The 22,526-nt window shown below is 44.2% G+C and overlaps 1 protein-coding gene across 1 annotated transcript in view; it reads right to left on the bottom strand.

The window, feature by feature from the left end:
* LOC139166042 (maestro heat-like repeat-containing protein family member 6) overlaps positions 1–22,526 on the bottom strand; it is a 36,893-nt gene that overhangs the window by 818 nt on the left and 13,549 nt on the right. The window contains 9 exon segments of the mRNA XM_070749303.1: positions 3,293–3,358; positions 6,723–6,834; positions 6,837–6,863; positions 8,100–8,219; positions 10,658–10,813; positions 13,399–13,578; positions 16,410–16,553; positions 17,729–17,843; positions 20,929–21,066. Coding sequence (XP_070605404.1) covers positions 3,293–3,358; positions 6,723–6,834; positions 6,837–6,863; positions 8,100–8,219; positions 10,658–10,813; positions 13,399–13,578; positions 16,410–16,553; positions 17,729–17,843; positions 20,929–21,066 — 1,058 coding nt within the window.

Raw genomic sequence — 22,526 nt, 5'->3', positions numbered from 1 at the left:
GCCATATTTCTCAGCCACTGCGGGTCCGACATATACGACCTGGCCCAGGAACTAACGGACCCCGATCCAGTGGAAACGATTGCCTGGTCAACCCTCCAAATGAAATTGGGGGCTCACTTCCAACCTACCACCCCAGCGAGGGTAAGCAGAAACCAATTCTTCCACACAAGGCAGAAATAGGCATCAGAAGCACGTTAACCATGTTAACCTATTTGGACCGGGACTCACTGCTCACAGTCACTCATGCCCTCATCACCTCGAGGCTCGACTACTGTAACGCTCTCTACATGGGGCTACCTTTGAAGAGTGTTTGGAAACTTCAGATTGTGCAGAATGCAGCTGCGAGAGCAGTCATGGGCTTCCCCAGGTATGCCCATGTTACACCAACACTCCGCAGTCAGCATTGGTTGCCAATCAATTTCCGGTCACAATTCAAAGTGTTGGTTATGACCTATAAAGCCCTTCATGGCATCGGACCAGAATATCTCTGAGACTGCCTTCTGCCGCACGAATCCCAGCGACCGATTAGGTCCCACAGAGTGGGCCTTCTCCAGGTCCCGTCAACTAAACAATGTCGGTTGGCGGGCCCCAGGGGAAGAGCCTTTTCTGTGGCGGCCCCGACTCTCTGGAACCATCTCCCCCCAGACATTAGAACTGCCCCTACCCTCCTTGCCTTTCGTAAACTCCTCAAAACCCACCTTTGTCGTCAGGCATGGGGGAACTGAGATATCTCCCCTGGGCCTATACAATTTATGTATGGTATGTTTGTACGTATGTCTGCTTAATAATGGGTTTTTTAAATATTTTAAATAGTAAATTATTAGATTTGTCATGAACTGTTTTTATTGTATTGTGAGCCGCCCCGAGTCTACGGAGAGGGGCAGCATACAAATCAAATTAATAATAATAATAATAATAATAATAATAATAATAATAATAATAACCAAGTGCAAATTGTAAGAGCCTGAAGAGATGCTCATGTCGGAAATTGAATAGTATATCAATGGAAAGGAAAGTTTTGAGAAAAATTATGGATTGTGCAGAGATGAGTAGATTGACTTTGAAACTTAAAGATGAACAAGACTTGGATTATTATAAAATTTGAGGGAAGTTTTATGATTGGATAGAAAATTAAGAGATATGTATGTATTAGTAATTGGTTAATTTTGGAAAAATTGAAACAAGAGAATTTGATTTAAGCTTTACAATCCAGATGGCAAAGATGAGAAATGGTGGTAGCACTATATAATGATATAACACAAAATTTATTTATTGTTTAGATTTTAAACATATAGAACTTTATTTTACGATGTAGGTGATATATTATGAATAGTTTATTTTATTAAAGATACAAATATATAGAGAGAATTCTTAATTAGCTATATGATATAAGATTAAAACTTAGATGAAAGACAATTTATTATTCTTTGCATTATTGTAACCCTTTGTAGTAGGACGGTAAAAGAAAAAAATAGATTTTTAAGAATTGCTAATATTGTATAAAATTAACAGAAAATTTTACACAGGGAGAGATAAGAGCCTCCATTGAGGGAGTAATGAGAAAAGAAAAGTTTGTATATAATTGATTTTAAGCATTGTTGTTGTGTTTATAACTATATATTGTTTTACTTTATGGTGGAGAAAAAATAAAAAATCTTATACCGGAAGAGATGCTCATAGACAGGCATGCGGAACACAAGTGGCTTATGCGTTTTCTTTCAACATCTTTCGGTGCAAATTGGGTGCTAGTGAAGGAGAGGAGGATGGACCTGGCATACACCTGGATTCAGAGGAATCAAATGGGAATGATTGGAGATGGGTTAACCCCCAGTTCAGACGCACTCAGAAATGATTAGAACAAGGTACAGGGAGGAGATTTTAGGACGAGTGAGGAAATAGTTAATTAATTACCTCACATCCGGGTGTGAACGGAAGAAGCTGATTCCGTTCAATCTTGTCCTCCCAAAATGGACGCATCCCAGCCATGCAAAGAATTGTGTGTTTTATAACCTGTTTTTATGGCTCCTTGCTAGCGCTAATTAGCCCCTAAATTTTAGAGTGACTTGTGGAATGTATTGAGGTTACTACTGAGATAATCTGCTTAACTGCTAAAGAGGGAGACAAGGACGAAAGGTACTGCGTCAGAGCCGATGTATTAATGGAAGATGAAGGAAAAATAAAGAAGCTGCTGTGTTTTTACAAATATAATGCATCTGGCAATCATTTATTCCAATTATTATCTGAATTAGCCTGAAACCAGAACAGGCAGTAGCCCACCCCTGAGAACATGGCAACTGTCATAAGTCCAAGGCAGTTGCCAAGCATCTGAATTTTGATCATGCGACCACATAGGTGTTTTTAAGTGTGAAGGGGAAAGTCTTATGTCGCTTTTTTCAGTGCTGTCGTAACATCAAACTGTCACTAAATGAACTATTGTCAGGGGCAGACTGCCATTGCTGCCACTGTCGGCACACTGTGTGCACAGCTTCAGTTATCTTGTGTGTACCAATGTGCACATCCCAGAATGTTTTTTTCTTCTGCACATGTGCAGGAAGTGAAAATTATTATTGTTGTTGTTGTTGTTGTTATTATTATTATTATTATTATTATTATTAATTAGATTTGTATGCCACCCCTCTCCGAAGACTCGGAGCAGCACACAACATGCAATATACAGAGTACAAATCCAATACTGTATTAAAAACAGTATTTAAAACCCTTATAAGAAGAAACAATCATACAACCCACATAAGCCATACATAAATCATAATAGATGAGGGGTATATTAATTTCCCCATGCCTGGCAACAAATGTGCCGAAATCTCGTGAGGAGATGCACCCGTCAGATTTCAGCTATTTTTTTGCTTCCAAGCATGTCTTCAATGAAAAACACGGCACCGGGCTTTCTTATAAAAAATATGCTTGACTTTTCTCTAAATAAACTATCACTTTTACATTTAACCACTATAACAAACCACCCACAATACTGTCATACAACTATTATTACATCCACCATTGCAACCATTCACAAACCACTAAGCACAAACCACACCCATGCAAGGGTGTTCTTTCTTTTATATAGGTTACAGCCAATCAGGTTGCAGCACAGTTAATAAACCCATGATTACATACTCATTATGGCTTACACTGGCCTTTCCTATGGTTACAGGCCATTTTCTTGCAGTGTGATATTACTTCAAGAAATAAAATTACTGCCCCCACCCCAATTTGAAAAAGGTTGCCTGGTATCTCCCCCCACCAACATCCTCGGTGCCCCCTACCCCTCACTTACCCTGCTGAAAGGCAACCAGAGCTTCCCGGCTCACCTGTCGGCCATCCATGTAAAAGGCAAGGTATCCTGCATGGACAAAAAAGAAGCAGAACTCGCATCTGGTGCCACCTCAGAGTCTTTATCGGCCATCTAATTCAGGCACCTCCCGCCCTCCACCTCCTGGCGGCTTTCCAGTCTTGGCCAGTTGGCGGGATCTGCCCAGGATCGACTGGGATCTTGCTCAGGCACAAGACAGGTAGTTCTCAATTTATGATGACAATTAACAACAACAACAGCAACAGAGTTTGAAGGGACCTTGGAGATCTTCTAGTCCAACCCTCTAGAATAGATCTGCACTGGTTGCCGATCAGTTTCCGGTCACAATTCAAAGTGTTGGTTATGACCTATAAAGCCCTTCATGGCACTGGACCAGATTATCTCAGGGACCGCCTTCTGCCGCATGAATCCCAGTGACCAGTTAGGTCCCACAGAGTGGGCCTTCTCCGGGTCCTGTCAACTAAACAATGTCGTTTGGTGGGGCCCAGGGGAAGAGCCTTCTCTGTGGTGGCCCCGACCTTCTGGAACCAACTCCCCCTAGATATCAGAGTTGCCCCCACCCTCCTTGCCTTTCGTAAGCTCCTTAAAACCCACCTCTGTCATCAGGCATGGGGGAATTGATACTTTCCCTCCCCCTAGGCTTATAAAATTTATGTATGGCATGTCAGTATGTATGATTGGTTTTTAAATTGGGTTTTTTTACATTACTTTTAATATTAGATTTGTTCATATTGTCTTTTTACTGTTGTTAGCTGCCCCAAGTCTATGTAGTGGGGCGGCATACAAATCTAAATAGATAGATAGATAGATAGATAGATAGATAGATAGATAGATAGATAGATAGACAGACAGACAGACAGACAGACAGACAGACAGACAGACAGACAGACAGACAGACAGACAGACAGACAGACAGACAGACAGACAGACAGACAGACAGACAGACAAACAATGGCCAAAATCTCGCATGTGCGGGTGTCCCCTCACGAGATTTTGCTTCTGCGCATGCGTCTGAACCAAAAAATATGAAAAAATAGGGCGGCACCCATAACATTGCCACCGGAGTCGTCTCACACAAATTGCACAATCTGGCAGTTGTTGTGCAGTCCTCACAGCAACCTGTCAGCAAAGAGCTACACGTTTTCCTGAGGTAAATAGTAGAGATGCCTTTTTCCCGCCAAAACTTTACGCCAAATGTTGCCGTTTTCCTCATTCTGTGTATTTTATACTACACCTAGTATAGTATGAGGACTACTACAGTCATAGTCCTTGACTCACGACCATAATCGAGCCAAGAATTTCCCTGCTTAAAGAAGGCCGTTGTTAAGTCTGTTTTGCCCCATTTTACAGCCTGTTTTTTTGCCACAAGCAAAACGCCTCCATCGTTAAGCGAATGTGGCTACCCCCCCCCCATTGACTTTGCTTGTTGGAAGCCAGCTGGGAAGGTTAGGAATGGAGTTCCCTGCAACCGTCGTAAGTACATGCCAGTTTCCAAGCATCCCAATTCTAATCGCCGTCAATGCAGGTAGTTCTCGATTTATGACACCTCATTTAATGACTGTTCAAATTTACAACGACACTGAAAAGAAGGGATTTAGGGCCGTTTTTCACACTTATGACCATTGCCGCATGCCCACGGACACGTGGTTTACGTTCAGATGACTCATATTTATGACGGTTGCTGCGTTGAGGGCTCCCTTTTTTACGACCTCTGGACCAGCGAAGTCAACGGAGAAACCAGATTCATTGAATAATGTAACAAACTGCAGCGATTCGCTGAACAAACAGTGGCAAGCAAGGTGATAAAATGGGGCCCAAATTTTGGGGCTCAATTGTGGCTGTAAGTCGAGGACCACTTGTAAAATGAGCGGCGAGAAAAGTTGCAAAACGGGGCAAAACTCCCTTAACCAATCTCTCCCTTAGCAACATTAAACTTGGGCTCCGTTGTGTCCAGGCGGCAGTTCCTTCTCACTGCCGCTACGGTGCAGATCACGCCCCTCTGGGTCACCGCGCATGCGCAGGAAGCAAACCTTACGAGAAGACCGTTTCTATGTATAGTCTGGAAGACAGAAGGAAAAGGGGGGACATGATCGAAACATTTAAATATGTTAAAGGGTTAAATAGGGTTCAGGAGGGAAGTTATTTTAACAGGAAAGTGAACACAAGAACAAGGGGACACAATCTGAAGTTAGTTGGGGGAAAGATCAAAGGCAACATGAGAAAATATTATTTTACTGAAAGAGTAGTAGATCCTTGGAACAAACTTCCAGCAGACGTGGTTGGTAAATCCACAGTAACTGAATTTAAACATGCCTGGGATAAACATATATCCATTGTAAGATAAAATACAGGAAATAGTAAAAGGGCAGACTAGATGGACCATGGGGTCTTTTTCTGCCGTCAGTCTTCTATGTTTCTATGTTTCTATGTTTCTAAGACGCACAGGTGCCAAAATCACCGAAATCTCTCGTGCACGCACATCCTCTAATGATATTTTTGTTCCTGAGCATGCGCATAGGCCAAATCTCACTCGACGCACACACAAGCACGCTGGTCACCCGGAGCTGCGCGCGCATTGCCATTTTCGCTGCTATTGTGCAGAGTGTCGCATACCGGTAAGGAATCCATTATTGGTTGTGTCCATAAGTCGAGGACTACCTGAATTGGAGGATGCCGCAACGGTTGTGAAGTGTGAAAAATCCAGTCCTTTCCAGGCCTCAGTGAATGCCAGGTGAATTTCCCCGACCAGGGACGCATTGCTCCTACCACCATTACGGGTGCACTGTATGCGCAGCTTTGGGTGTCTTGTGTGCGCATGTGTCCCAGCCAGGCAAGGGTTCCCCATCACCAGCGCTACTGGTGTGCTCCAGGTGACCAACTCAGATATACGTGTGTCCAGCTGGCGGGCGTGCATGCGTCAGCACGAGATTCTCCTTCTGCACATGCGCAGGAAACCAATTCATGCACAAGGATGCTCTCATGTGCGAGATTTCACTGATTTGGGGTGATTCCTTTGTGTGAAATCTCGCACACTTACAAGTCCCTGTACAAGGTTTGGTTTCCTGTACATGCGCAGAGGCAAAATCTCGCACGGGCACCTGCCCGCCAGTCACACAGAGCTACATATGCAGCTCCATTTTCGCTACTACTCTATAGAGCGGCCCCTACCGTCAGCAACCCATTACTGGTCCCAGAGTGGCTTTGCTTCTGCTCATGCGCAGGAAGCAACATGTGCGGGCACGAGAGAGATTTTGGCGGGGGGGTTACCTGCCCACATGCGCAGAAGCACAAGACGCTGCGACCATGCAAGACACCGGAAGCTGCACGCGCAGCTCAATGGTGCGGTGTTGTTTACCGTTCTGGTAGGAACCCACAACTGCCCGCCCCCCTTCACCTGCAAAGACCCCGGCCGCCCAGCGCAGGTTGGCTTTGGAGCTCTTCAGGTAATCCAGCGTACAAAACAGGAAGACCGGGACTTTGTCGGGATACCAATCCACCTGGAGGGACAGAAAGGGGAGGGGGCTGCCCTGAACAGCTTTGCAACGGAAAGTGTGCGTATGTAAAGGATTCACAAGGGGGCAGACCCCTGGCAAAGAGGGCTGAAAGGCCTGCATAGCATGGGACGCCCGTCCTTTGGAGTGGGTTGGGGGGTGGATGGTGCTGTTCGCACGAAGCTCTGGTTTTACTACCGGTGCGGTGGCATCAATCAAACCAGTAGTAACCCGCTACTCGGAGCTGCTCTGAGTCTTCGGAGAGGGGCAGCATACAAATCTAATAAATTATTATTATTATTATTATTATTATTATTATTATTATTATTATTATTATTAATTAGAATAGAATACAATAGAATAGAAATAGAATAGAATAGAATAGAATAGAATTTTATTGGCCAAGTGTGATTGGACACACAAGGAATTTGTCTTGGTGCATATGCTCTCAGTGTACATAAAAGAAAAAGATACATTTGTCAAGAATCATGTGGTGCAACACTTAATGATTGTCATAGGGGTCAAATAAGCAATGAAGAAACAATCAATATTAATAAAAATCTTAAGGATACAAGCAACAAGTTACAGTCATGCAGTCGTAAGAGGGAGGAAAAGGATGATAGGAATCATGAGAAAAATTAGTAGAAATACAAGTGCAGATTTAGTAAAAAGTCTGACAGTGTTGAGGGGATTATTACTGCCCATGGCCATTTGTGGCCTCCTAAGGGACATCACATTGCGCCCCGCTCTCGGACGGTGCTGAAATGAGTCGGTGGACCCCAGGGGCAATGGGGTGGAATGGGACCGCCTTCTGCCACACAAATCCCAGCGACCGATTAGGTCCCACAGAGTTGGCTTTCTCCGGATCCCGTCAACTAAACAATGTCGTCTGGCGGGTCCCAGGGAAAGAGCCTTCTCTGTGGTGGCCCCGACTCTCTGGAACCAGCTCTCCCTGGAGATTAGAACTGCCCCCACCCTCCTTGCCTTCCGTAAACTCTTTAAAACTCACCTCTGCCGTCAGGCATGGGGGAATTGAGGCATCCCCCCCCCCGGGCCTATACAATTTATGTATGGTATGTTTGTGTGTATGTCTGCTTTAATAATGGGGGTTTTAAATGTTTTTAAAATTTATTAGATTTGTTATGAATGGTTTTATTGTATGCTGTGAGCCGCCTCGAGTCTACGGAGAGGGGCGGCATACAAATCTAATAAATAAAATAAAATAAAATAAATAAAATGGGAGGGAGTTCCTTGGAGAAGGGGGTCCATCCCCCACCTACCAGGATCTTGCAGATTTTGTCCAGGGCTTTCTGGCAGTCATGATTGTGCAAGCTCAAAATTTCCACCCTGACGTTCCAGGCCAGGAAGTTACTGCATCGGGCCAAAGTCCACTTGTAGGTCTGTGTCGGGGACAAAGAGAGACAAGGAGGGTTCTCAAGCTAGTTGTGCAACAGAGATGCGCTTCTGGGTTCTTATTTATTTTTAATTTCTATTTATTTTATTTATTCGATTTTTATGCCGCCCTTCTCCTTAGGGCAGATTACAACATGTTAGCAATGTCACTTTTTATAACAGAGCCAGCCTATTTCCCCCACTATCCGGGTCCTCATTTGACCCACCTCGGAAGGAGGGAAGGCTGAGTCAACCTTGAGCCGGTGGTGGGATTTGAACTGCTGACCTGCAAATCTACAGTTAGCTTTAGCAGCCTGCAGTACTGCACTCTACCTGCTGCGCCACCCCGGCTCTTCTTGCAAGCCGTTCCCCTTCGGCTCTTCCACATGTGTGGTTAAAGCGGCACCACATCTGTGGGCAATCCAAGCAGTAATGGGCCACAGCTGGTACGATTGAGATTGCCGATTAGTTAGTAAAAATGGTGATGCATGCACAGCTGTGCACTCCCGACACACCCCTGTGCGAGATTTGGCTGCTGCACGTACACAGCAAGTGGAACCTCATGCAAGGATGCACACATGCATGAGATTTATGCAATTTTCGGGCCTTTTTTTGCTTCTGAGCATGGGCAGAAACAAAGAAATCGGCGGAAATTGCTGAAATCTCGTGCACGTGAGCATCCTCACGCAAGATTTGGCTTCTGCACATATGCACAGAAGCTGAATCTCTTGCCAGGCATGCGCCTGTGCCAGACGCCCGCGCACGCTCGCACATGCCATCAGGAGCATACCGGTTGCAACGGTAGATCCAAGGGAAGCACACCCCATCCCAAGTGGCCCCCACGATCTTGGAGAGCAAGGCCAGGGTCTTAAGCAGGGGTAGGCTCCAAAAATTTTAGCAAGGGGATCTGTGCCCACTTGCTGGGCGTTCATGGCCATTATGGTCCACCAAACAATGTCGGTTGATGGGGCTGCGGGGAAGGGCCTTCTCTGTGGCGGCTCCAATGCTCTGCAACCAACAACAAGCAATATATTCCTTTGTAAGTCAAAGGTCATATGGTTGGGCAAGCCCAGATATGACACAAAGCCACAAAAGGATGCTCAGTTCACATCATTCTGTTATCATAAGTTAGCATAAGTTTAGTCCAGCTCTTCCAATCGTGGAAAGATATTTTATTTTATTTTATTTTATTTTATTTTATTTTATTTTATTTTATTTTATTTTATTTTATTTTATTTTATTTTATTTTATTTTATTTTATTTTATTTTATTTTATTTTATTTTATTTTATTTTATTTTATTTTTTTATTTTATTTACTTACTTACTTACTTACTTACTTACTTACTTACTTACTTACTTACTTATCAAAACACATTCTTTACCTGCTGCCAAGGCTCCCTAAAGTTACTCCCTAAAGTTTTGTCTTTGTACCTGAAACATTGTCATTGATATTCAGTTCATTGCATACAAGTTACCACGTCATGTAAAACCGCACATGTACACAGCTGAAGTAGCATAGAGACAACATTCATTATAGGAGAGTTGGCAGGAAAATAATAACGTGAATTCATCCATCCATTCCTACGTGGTCCTTGTCCATCTTTGAACCCTTCTCCGCTCTTCAAACAACCTCCTGAGATCCGCACCCACTCCCACCCTACCAGCTGTTAAGACCTGGCTTTTCCGACAGGCCTGGGGCCGTTAGATTTGTCAGTACCAGAAAAATATCCCAAGGGGGCGCGCATGTGTGCAAGATTTTGGCGATGTTTTTGCTTCCACGCATGCGCCAAAGCAAAAATTGCAGAAAACTCACGCACATGTCCCTTTGTGATTTTGGCAATTCTTTTGCTTTGGCGCATTCGCAGAAGCAAAAAAAAATTGCCGAAATCTCGCACACGCCTGCGTCCCCTCACAAGATTTAGCTTCCCACGCATGTGGAGAAGCAAAATCTCACTGAGATGCACGCATGCACAGGCAGGAAGCAAAGTCTCATGAGAGGACGCAGCCACGTTCGAGATTTCAGCGATATTTTTTGCTTCCGCGCATGCGCCGAAGCAAAAAACCACCGAAATCTCATGCACACATCCCCCTCTTGAGGTGTTTGCTTTTTGCTCATGCGCAGAAGCAAAACCTCGTTGGGATGTGTGCGCATACGTGCAGGAGAAGTGAATCTGTGTGCGTGCTCAACTTTTGTTACTGGTGCGATGTCCTTATCCGTACCAGTAGAATAGAATAGAATAGAATAGAATAGAGTAGAGTAGAGTAAAGTAGAGTAGAGTAGAGTAGAGTAGAGTAGAGTAGAATAGAATAGAATAGAATAGAATAGAATAGAATAGAATTTTATTGGTCAAGTGTGATTGGACACTTGTAGTAGCAACCCACTATTTCACCCCAGTGAGTTTCCGGCGGTCCCTTCGGAAACCTCCCCTGCGAGGAGGCTCTTACCTCGACCACTTTCTGGCTGGGATCGTACAGGTGGAGGATGAAGGGCACCAAGTGTGTCAGGATTCGCTCCATCATCTGAGCTTTATGCAGGATGTTCATCCAATGCAGCAACTCTCCAAACAGACGGACGGCCAGAGAATGCGCTGGCTCTTGCTCCTGGACGGAAAGAGGAGAAAGAGGAGGAGGAGGAGGATGGGGCGGGCAGAAGGCTACCTTCTCTCACATGCCCCTATGTTAGCACTGGGTGCAGGGATGGGCTGCTGCCCAGGTGCGGGAGGGGCACAGTGGGGTAGCAAAAATGCACGGAAGCAAAAGAATGGCCGAACATCGCTGAAATCTCTCTTGCGCGCATCCTCTTGCGGGATTTTGCTTCCTGCGCGTGCGCAGAAGCCAAATCTTGCTCTGTCGTGCATACCTGCACGCCGGTCACCTGGAGTCGTGTGCACAGCTCCATTTCCGCTACTGGTACGATGATCCCCCACCCCTCCCCCATTCCAGTAGGTGTTCTGCCCGGCCTCGAGCCACCCAAGAGCAAAGTAATAACTCAAACACACAAACTTGCAACAATAAAACAAAAATGTTTCCTTTATATACAGAGGGCTGTATGCTTCAGTGAATGCAAAAGCAATGCTGAGTTATTAGTCCAGAAGGTCAGAGTTACTCACTCTGCCTGTTTTTTATATATACTGTTTTTATGAGATTACTAATTTTAAATTGTAATTAGATTGGTGGGCATTGAATTTGGTATTATGTACTGTGCTGTTTTTTATTATTGTTGTGAGCCGCCCCGAGTTTGCGGAGAGGGGCAGCATATAAATCTAATCTAATCTAAATCACTCAAATCCACATAGTAGTTTCAGGCTTGAGTGTCAGAAAGTTCACAGGAATCCAAAAACCAAAATGAAATCACGATGCATCAATGTCTCTCTCCAAAACTCAAATGATAAACTCCCACAGAGATCACTCCAACCCTTCCTTTTTTTCAAAGTTGCAGCAGCATCATTAAGTCTTATCAGCTGTGTCCTATAATTTGTTTCTACACTCGGGTAGAAACTCTTGCCTTCCCAACATTCTCCGTACCCAAGAATTCAGAATAGGGTTACTCATTAATTCTTCCCCTTCTGATTCCGAGGAACCTCTGGCTGGAAGGCTGACTGAATCCATTCCCCTCTCTGTCTCTGCTGTCCCTTCCTGCTCCCCATCACTCCCTGTCTCTGCTTCAGGTTCACTGTCTGACTCGTCCTGCAGCCAGACTGGTCTTCTGCAAACAGACGGCTCCCACTGCTCTTCATCAAAATCAACAGCCACAGGAGCTGGCCTGAAGTCAACCACAACAGTAGGTGTTGTGAGTATTTCCTATCAGCCTCAGGAAGTGTCCGATTCGGAGGAGGTCGAAGAGACAGAAGCTTTAATGTACCCTGATTTAAGAGAGTTGTCGGAGAACAGTGAGATGAGGGCGGAGGTGAAAATGAATTAGAGGTTAGCATGGAAAGCAGTTCATCTTCAAGAGTGGGGGTGAACCTGAGATTTTGGAGATTCGCAAAAAGAACGGAGGAGGTGTTTGGGAAAAGGTTTTGAATCTGCAATTTTGAACTGTGTAAATTAATCAATGCATCATATCCTGAAACGAAGCCCCTTTTGTGCAAACTGCGTGTTGAAATATGGCCGCTTTCATGGCTTCTGAGAAGTAAGCTTTTGGTGTAGTTATGATAAGCTGTGCAAATTTAGACTTGAAATGACTCAGAGATAAGCCGCTAGCAAGGAGTCTTTCCTCTGCTCATTAGAAAGGATTTATGGCTTTGCAAACTCAGCTCGTGAGATTTGGAAATGTGCCTTAGCATAGCAGCATTGTAACCGTGAGGATCTTCCCAGTGTAAGAAGAGAAAATAAAGGTTTACTAGTTTGAAAATCAAAGCCTTGAAAAGAGAGTTTTTGGAATCGCTTCAGCTTGACCAGAGCAGTAGGAACCCGATACTGGCCTTACTTAGGCTTTAACTATTTGTATTTTGTATTTATTAGATTTGTATGCCGCCCCTGTCCGAAGAGTCGGGGCGGCTAACAACAATAAAAAAGACAATGTGAACAAATCTAATATTAAAAATAATCTTAAAAACCCCAATTTAAAGAACCAATCATACATACAAGCATACCATGTATAAATTCTATAAGCCTAGGGGGAAGGGAAAATTTCAATTCCCCCATGCCTGACAACAGAGGTGGGTTTTAAGAGCTTGCGAAAGGCAAGGAGGGTGGGGGCAACTCTGATATCTGGGGGGAGCTGGTTTCAGAGGGTCGGGGCTGCCACAGAGAAGGCTCTTCTCCTGGGTCCCACCAGATGACATTGTTTAGTTGACGGGACCCGGAGAAGACCCACTCTGTAGGACCTAACCGGTCGCTGGGATTCGTGCGGCAGAAGGCGGTCCCTGAGATAATCTGGTCCGGTGCCATGAAGGGCTTTATAGGTCATTACCAACACTTTGAATTGTGACCGGAAATTGATCGGCAACCAATGCAGACTGCGGAGTGTTGGTGTAACATGGGCATATTTAGGAAAGCTCATGATAGCTCTCGCAGCTGCATTCTGCACGATCTGAAGTACTTTGTGTGATTTTCATTCTATGCTTCTGTCTGTGCAACCAAGGATTTCATCCGCTAAATCCTAGAGCGCCAGAGCAGGTCTCCCCAGAAATAAATAGGATTTTCCCCTCCAGCTGCCCGCTCCGTCCTCCCTCTTGCCTTACGTCCTTCAGGAGGGGCTGGAGTTTCTTCGCGATGAGGATGTAGAGGGAGCCCATGGAAAGCCGCCACCTGTGCTGGTTCAGGATGTTCGGCAGAAGTTCCAAGATATCCGTCACCGTCTTCTGGTGAGTCTCTTTCAGACCTTTCAGCATTCTGGAGACCAGCCTTTCCAGGGAGCACAGCTGCAAGGAGAAGGAGCGAGGGAAAGCATGTCGAAGCGCACGCAGTGCGCCGGTATCAAGGTAGAAGGATCCTGCTCCCTGGTTCCGGAGAACCTGGGAATCAACTGCCGCCTGGGGATTTAGCTCCTCAAGGGAACACCTATTTATTTATTTATTTTTTTTATTTTTATTTTTATTTTTATTTTTATTTATTTTTATTTTTATTTTTATTTTTATTTTTATTTTTATTTTTATTTTTATTTTTATTTTTATTTTTATTTTTATTTTTATTTTTATTTTTATTTTTATTTTTATTTTTATTTTTATTTTTATTTTTATTTTTATTATTTTTTTATATTTTTTTTATTTTTATTTTTATTATTTTTATTTTTATTTTTATTATTTTTTATTTTATTTTATTTATTTTATTTTATTTTATTATTTTATTATTTTATTTTATTTTATTTTATTTATTTTATTTTATTTTATTTATTTTATTTTATTTTATTTTATTTTATTTTATTTTATTTATTTTATTTTATTTTATTTTATTTTATTTTATTTTATTTTATTATTTTATTTTATTTTATTTTATTTTATTTTATTATTTTATTTTATTTTATTTTATTTTATTTTATTTTATTTTATTTACTTACTTACTTACTTACTTACTTACTTACTTACTTACTTACTTACTTACTTATTTATTAGATTTGTATGCCGCCCCTCTCCAAAGACTCGGGGCGACTAACAACAGTAGTAAAGACAATACCTGTATGAACAAATCTAATATTAAAAGTAATGTAAAAAACCCCAATTTAAGAAACCAATCATACATACAGACATACCATGCATACATTTTATAAGCCTAGGGGGAAGGGAATATCTCAATTCCCCCATGCCTGATGACAGAGGTGGGTTTTAAGGAGCATACGAAAGGCAAGGAGGGTGGGGGCAACTCTGATATCTGGGGGGAGTTGGTTCCAGAGAGTCGGGGCCGCCACAGAGAAGGCTCTTTCCCTGGGTCCCGCCAAACGACATTATTTAGTCGACGGGACCCGGAGAAGGCCAACTCTGTGGGACCTAACTGGTCGCTGGGATTCGTGTGGCAGAAGACAGACCGGAGATATTCTGGTTTGATGCCATGAAGGGCTTTTTCAAGGCCTGGGAAGCACCTTCGACCCCCTCCCTTATGAAATCAGGTTGCAACACCTTGGTCTCTTCAGCCTTGAAACACGGCGTTTAAGGGGTGACTTGATAGAAGTGTGTAAAATCCTGCATGGGATAGAAAAGGTGGATAGAGAAAAATTCACACAATACTAGGACGAAGGGGCCCTCCCTAAAACTCATAGGTAGGAAAGTGAGGACAAATATTTCTTCACCCAGAAGGTCGTTGGTTGATGGAATTCCCATCCAGAAGAGGTCGTGACAGCTGTCAGCCTGGAGAGCTTCAAGGCAGGATGAGACAGATTCATGGATGCCAAGTGTATCATAGATGGTTATTGAAACGGATGTCCAAGTGCCTCCTCTATGTTGGTTGAGGCAGGCAGGGTTCCCTTGGGTCCCATTTGTTGGGTGTTGAGGGAAAGGGAGGGTCTTGCCTTCTCTTTCTGCTCAAGATCCCCATGGACAATTGGGGGGCCACAGAATATTGGGCTCGATGGGCTTTGGCCTGATTCAGCATGGCTCTTCTTATTTATTTATTTATTAATCAGATTTGTATGCCGCCCCTCTCTGCAGACTCGGGGCGGCTCACAGCAATCGCCATACAATGTAAACAAATCCAATATTTAAATTAATTTTAAAACATCACAAGTTAAAACCAATCATACACACTAGCATACCATACATAAATTTTATAAGCCTAGGGGGAGGGAACATGTCAATTCCCCCATGCCTGACGACAGAGGTGGGTTTTAAGGAGCTTACGAAAGGCTAGGAGGGTGGGGGCAACTCTGATATCTGGGGGGAGTTGATTCCAAAGGGTCGGGGCCGCCACAGAGAAGGCTCTTCCCTCCCGTCAAACGACATTGTTTAGTTGACGGGACCCGGAGAAGGCCAACTCTGTGGGACCTAACTGGTCGCTGGGATTCGTGCGGCAGAAGGCGGTCCCGGAGATATTCTGGTCCGGTGCCATGAAGGGCTTTATAGGTCATAACCAACACTTTCTTATGTTCTTATAATAATAATAATTAATAATAATAATAATAATTTATTGGATTTGTATGCCACCCCTCTCTGTAGACTCGGGGCGGCTAACAACAATGATAAAAACAGCATGTCACAATCCAATAATAAAACAGCTAAAAACCCTTATTTATAAAAACCAAACATACACACAAACATACCAGGCATAATTTGTAATGGCCTAGGGGGAAGGAATATCTCAACTCCCCCATGCCTGGGAGTATCGATGAGTCTTGAGTAATTTACGATAGACAGGGAGGGTGGGGGCAATTCTAATCTCCGGGGGGAGTTGGTTCCAGAGGGCCAGGGCCACCACAGAGAAGGCTCTTCCCCTGGGGCCCGCCAAACGACATTGTTTAGTCGATGGGAGCCAGAGAAGGCCAACTCTGTGGGACCTTATCGGTCGCTGGAATTTGTGCGGTAGCAGGCGGTTCCGGAGGTAATCTGGTCCCATGCCATGTAGGGCAACACTTTGACCAACACTTTGAATTGTGACCGGAAACTGATCGGCAGCCATTGCAGGCCACGGAGTGTTGAAGAAACGTGGGCCAATCTTGGAAGGCCCACGATGGCTCTCGCGGCTGCGTTCTGCATGATCTGAAGTGTCCGAACAATGCTCATGTTGTGTTCCCCCCACCCAGTCAGGACCCCCCACTCCAATTTACCTTCTGCTTCTGCAGCGCCAGGTTTCCCAGTCCTTGGAAGCTGAGCCAGCGGACTATCGGGTGGGGGTCTTCCTGCCACTGCTCCAACCTGGCCAGGATTCTCTTCCTCGGGATGACCCTCAGGGAAACTTTGCTGCAAAGAAACTTCCCAGGCGGCCAACGTGAGACACAGGCGGGGGGTTGTACCTGCTCCCCTGGCCCAGTGGGGGGGGGGCTAAATGAACGGGGAGGGGGGAGGGCGTTCTGGTAGTGAAAATGAAGCTGCAACCACAGCTCCAAGCCGCCAGTGGGCGCATACGGGCATCGGAGCGAGATTTAGCTTCTAAGCATTTGCAGGATTTAATAATATTAATAATAATCGTAATATTAATAGAAATGAAATAAAAACATGGGACGAATGATTACTCTGTTATAGAAACTGAAAAAATGTATACTTATTAATATCTCTTTCCCACCTGCCCACCGATTAACCAGACCTGCATGCACATTAGGTAGCGGAGGTAAGTTGCAGCCGGTTATGGGCTCTCACGAGTACAGTCAGGTAGAAAATATTTGAATGATTTTCTTTTTTCTTTCCTTCTGGGTCTGTTTTTCCTATCGCAGTAAATGAGGTTGAATGTGTATAACTTTAGAAGAGCTGTGCGTGTGTGTGTGTGTGCGTGCGTGTGTGTGTGTATATATATACACACACATACAGTGTATATATATATATACACACACATACAGTTTATACAGTAATGTACATTTTTGTGTGCTTGTGTTTTATTTATTTTTATTTTTTCATTTTGTCCAATACACAATAATACACAATGAAGGTAATAGAGGACACTTTCGAGGGAATAGAATTAGACAAAGAATAGAGGAGAGTATAGGATAAAATAATCAACGAGAGAATAGAAGAAAGATATAGGGATAGAAGAGAAGATATATGGGATAGAGGAGAGACAATAGGACAGAGGTCGGAAGGCACTCTAGTGCACTTATGCAAGTTCCTTAGGAATCTGGAGAGGTCAACCGTGGACGGTCTAAGGGTAACATATATGTACACATATAACATATATACACAGAATTAAATAGTATATTTTGGATGTTCAGTAATAGTAACTATCTTGTATCTCTTTCAGGAGAGGAGAGGCCAGGCACCCTAAGCCTTGACATGAGTGATATCAAGTTGTCCACCTTTAAGCCAGTCACATGACCTTTAAGCCACCCCCTGCCCCCAGTCACATGATCGTCAAGTTACTCCCACCTGATCACATGACCATCAAGCCGCACCCACACAATAAGCCCTTCACTGCCTAGACCCCATCTCAACTTACTCCCACAAACAGCGCCTTGGCGGTCAAAGCTCGTTCCCCCCTCCGTGCATTCAGCTGTGGAATGACTTCTGCCAGCAGCCCGAACAAATGATGGTTTGAGTCGATGGCCAGGATTCTGGAGAGACAGAGTTCCACCCCCACAACGCCGAGAGGTTACTTTCATTGGACTTTTGGGCTGTGAACTATGTACTTTACCTGTTGGGTTTCTCAATATATGAACTAACCAGCAATTTATGTGTTGTGGTTAGCTCTGGCCCAGCTCCTGCCCCAAGGACTGTGGATGTGAGGGAGACATCCACATGCTGCAGGCCTGTTTTGCCCCCGGTGGAATCTGATGATGAAGGCTCCTCTGACCAAGAAGACATGAGTGACAAGGAGGAGGAGAGTGTGGCAGACAGCTCAGAAGGAGATCAATTATCTCTCTCCTCCTTGGATTCAGAACAAGAGTTAATGATACAGCCACGCATGTGGAGAGCGATGCATAGGCAACAACAACTGAGAGATTATTATCAAAGAAAATGAGGCCACCTGTGGTTGGGTGGGGCTGTGGTCATTAGTGAGGCTGCTATAAAGAGCAGCCTGTGGGTTTGGCCATTGTGGAGGATTATCTGATCGTTGTGTTTGGTGACTGCTTTACTGACTTCGACCTTTTATGTGCTGATTTTTCCCTGCTTGGAAACTAAACCAGACCAAAGTGTGTTTCACTTTGTGAAAGAAGAAGGACTGTGAATTGCCTCACAGCTGCAAGCTAAGTATCTCAGAACTGATAAGGGACTTGTACAAATTACCAGTTTGTTTGGAGACGAGGTCTCTTGGCTATACCAAAAGAGGGCTTAGGTTAAGGGAATTTTCATTATAAAGAACATTGTTTTGAATTTTCAAACGTGTGTGTGTCTGCAATTTGTACCTGTGAATTTTTGGGAGGATTCTACCAGAGAGCCCGACAGAACAGTATGTTTGGAGGAATTAACATAATGTTGCTTTAAGGGCTAGGGATGCAATTAGCCATAAAAGGGAGTCAGATGTGTGGTTCTCTGGTTGTTGTTGGTTACTGCAGTTAGTCTTGCTATTGCTTGCTATTTCTCTTTTGCTCTTGCTAACGCTAAGTCTCTGGTCTCAATCTGTTCTAGTTTTTGTCTGGGTGACCTTCCTTGCTCTGTGCTAAATATTGCTGTGTGCTAAATATTGGTCTACTTATGGTATTACCATATTTTTCGGAGTATAAGACGCACCTTAGTTTTGGGGAGGAAAATAGGGAAAAGAATCTGCTTACCAGATTCTTGGCTAGAGTCCTTAGTCTGGTCAGCTTCAGCACGTTATTTTATTTCCTGGTTAGGGCTTTTTAAAAAAAACTTATTCAGAGAGAGTAACAATGAAAGAGCTTGCAAAAAAGTGAGAGCTGGGAAGATTGTTAGCACCTGGTGAGGGCTGGAAAGAAACATTTGGAGCAAGTGGAGCAATGAAAAAAAACCCTACAAAGACTTAGGGCGTGGAAAATGTTCTTTGCAAAGAGTAACAATGAAAGAACCTGCAACGTAAGAGCTGGGAAGATCATTAGCATCTAGTTAGGGCTGGGGGGAAAAGCTTTGAAAAAAAAACTACATTCAGAGTTTTCAGCTTCTTTTAGGGAGGAAAGAGATGCATCATATACTCCAAAAAATACAATATGTAGAACTGTGCGTTATGCAGGAGAGGAGTATTGTAAAATGATATATATATATACAGTGATCCCTCGAGTTTCGCGATCTCGATCTTCGCGAAACGCTATATCGCGATTTTTCCACCGATGACGTCACTCTCTTCCTTCCTTTCTCATCTTTCTTTATCTCTCTCTTTCTCTATCTTGCTTCTTCATCTCTCACACTCTCTTCCTCCCTCTCTCATCTCTTTCTTTCCTTCTCTCTCTCTCTCTTTCTCTATCTCTCCCCCTCTTGCTGGCGGGCGGCGGGCGGGCGAGCGGGGGCATCAGCGAGGAGCCGGGGTTTCCCCTTTGCGTGGGCGGCCGGGAAGACCCAGGGAAGGTTCCTTCGGCCGCCCAGCAGCTGATCTGCTCGGTAGCGCAGCAGCAGCGAGGAGCCGAATCGGGTTTCCCCTTTGCATGGGCGGCGGGGAACGCAAACTCCACCATCTATGCATGCGCGGCCATAGAAAAAAAGGGTGCGCATGCGCAGATGGTGTTTTTACTTCCGCAACCCTACATCGCGAAAAATCGATTATCGCAAGGGGTCTTGGAACGGAACCCTCGCGATAATAGAGGGATCACTGTATATGGAACTGTGTGTCCTGAAGGGGAATATTATTTGTAAGCTGCTGTATGTATAGAACTGTATATTCTGATACAGTGGTACCTCTACCTATGAACGCCTCTACTTACGAACCTTTCTAGATAAGAACCGGGTGTTCAAGATAATTTTGCCTCTTTTAAAGAACCATTTTCCGCATACAAACCCGAGTCGCCGAAACTGTAACCGGAAAAGGCAGGGAGAAGCCTCTGTGGGGCCTCTCTAGGAATCTCCTGGGAGGAAACAGAGACGGAAAAAGTGGAGAGAAGTCTCCGTGGGGCCTTTCTAGGAATCTGCTGGGAGGAAAAAGGGCCAGAAAAGGCAGGGAGAAGCCTCCGTGGGGCCTCTCTAGGAATCTCCTGGGAGGAAACGGGGCCTCCACCCTCCCTTGGTTTCCCCAATCGCACGCCTTATTTCATTTTACATTGATTCCTATGGGAAAAATTGCTGCTTCTTACAAACTTTTCTACTTAAGAACCTGGTCACGGAACGAATTAAGTTCGTAAGTAGAGGTACTACTGTATCTAGTTTGTATATGACTGCTTGACTTGGATATGTATGTAGTTGACTCTTTACTGATTAATCTATTGTATACATTGTAAATCAGAGGTCTTCAAACTTGGCAACTTGAAGACTTGTGGACTTCAACTCCCAGAATTCTCCAGCCATCACAGCTAGCTGGAGAATTCTTGGAGTTGAAGTCCACAAGTCTTCAAGTTGCCAAGTTTGGGAACCCCTGTTGTAAATAATATTTATACTCTTCCTTATATTAGTGTGTTCTATTGGCTGAACAACCACCACTGCCACATGTTCTCTCTTTCTAAGTTTATGGTTCTAACACTGGTTATAAGCCCAGTGTGGAATGCTAACAGGACCAAAGGTTTCCTTAGGATCAAGAAGTCAGGAGCATCTGCTTACCGAGCGAGGAGGACCACGCCAGTCAGATGTTCCTCTTTGCTGGAGAGAAGGTTCCAGCACATGTACTTCTCCATGGCTACCAGCACCTTATAGTTGTGGTCTCGGAGTATCAGGACCCTCAGCGTCTGGACTGTGAACCTGCACAGGCAACATCAGGGGACAAAGAGAGACCTTGATGGACCTCGGACAATGGGCACCTATCCAACAGCATGAAAGTTAAGGTAGAGAAAAGCAAGGTCTTGCGCCTGGGCAGCAAAAAAAGCAAAGGGACCAGGACAGATAAGGGCAGTGATGGAGAACCTATGGCGCGCACAGTACAAGTGGTGTCAGAAATAAGTTTATTTCTTGAAGTAATATTACAATGCAAGAAAATGGTCTGTAACCACAGGAAAGGCTGGTGTAAGCCGTAAACAGTATGTAATCATGGGTTTGTTAACTGTGCTGCAACCTGATTGGCTGTAATCTATATAAAGGGCATAGCACCCTTGCATGGGTGTGGTTTGTGCTTAGCGGTTTAGAGGTTAGTGAATTGTGGTTAATGGTGAGTGCTTTGTGGGTGGTTGCTGTGATGGATGTAACAGTAATTGTGTTGTGGGTGGTTTCTTATAGTGGTTAAACCTAAAGGTGATAGAGAATAATAATAATAATAATAATAATAATAATAATAATAATAATAATAATAATAATAATTTATTAGATTTGTATGCCACCCCTCTCCAAAGACTCGGGGCGGCTTACAACAGTAATAAAAACAGTATAACAATGGAACAAATCTAATAATAAAATATATAAAAACCTCAACAATTAAAAACCATACAGCACATACACATCAAACATGAAATATAATAAGCCTGGGGGAGATGTCTTAGTTCCCCCATGCCTGGCGATATAGGTGGGTCTTAAGTAACTTGCGAAAGACAAGGAGGGTGGGGGCCGTTCTAATCTCCGGGGGAAGTTGATTCCAAAGGGCCGGGGCCACCACAGAGAAGGCTTTTCCCATGGGGCCCGCCAAATGACATTGTTCGGTCGACGGGACCTGGAGAAGGCCCAGTCTGTGGACCTTATTGGCCGCTGGGATTCTTGCGGTAGAAGGCAGTTCCGGAGGTATTTAGGGCTTTAAAGGTCATTACCAACACTTTGAATTGTGACCAGAAACTGATCGGCAGCCAGTGCAGGCCACAGAGTGTTGGAGAAACGTGGGCGAATCTTTTGCTAAGAAGAAAAGTAAAATGTATTTTTACAAGAAAGCCTGCTGCCGTGTTTTTCATTCAAGACTTCACTTTGGTATAGTTGTGAACTGTGGTTAGTTGGTGGGGTTACTTTCCGTATGCGCAAAACTCTCCCAACAAATGGCACGCAGAGTCATATTGGCAGGCACATGAGCTCAGGTCCCACACACCAGCTGATTTGTGGACATTTTGGGCCTACTGGGGAAACAGGCTGCTTTCAGCCTCTGGAGGAGGCGGGGAAGGCCTGTTCTTTACTCTCGCCAAGCTCCAGAGCCTTTCTGGGAGCCAGTGGAGGGCAAAAACAGCCTTCACGATCCCCTTGGAGGTCCTCTGGAGGCCGGAAAAGTTCTCTTTGCTGACTTCTAGTTA

Source organism: Erythrolamprus reginae, chromosome 3 (assembly GCF_031021105.1).
Source record: "Erythrolamprus reginae isolate rEryReg1 chromosome 3, rEryReg1.hap1, whole genome shotgun sequence".
NCBI lineage: Eukaryota > Metazoa > Chordata > Lepidosauria > Squamata > Dipsadidae > Erythrolamprus > Erythrolamprus reginae.
Note: the sequence above shows the minus strand (reverse complement) of the source record. Positions and strands in the feature narration are given on the sequence as shown.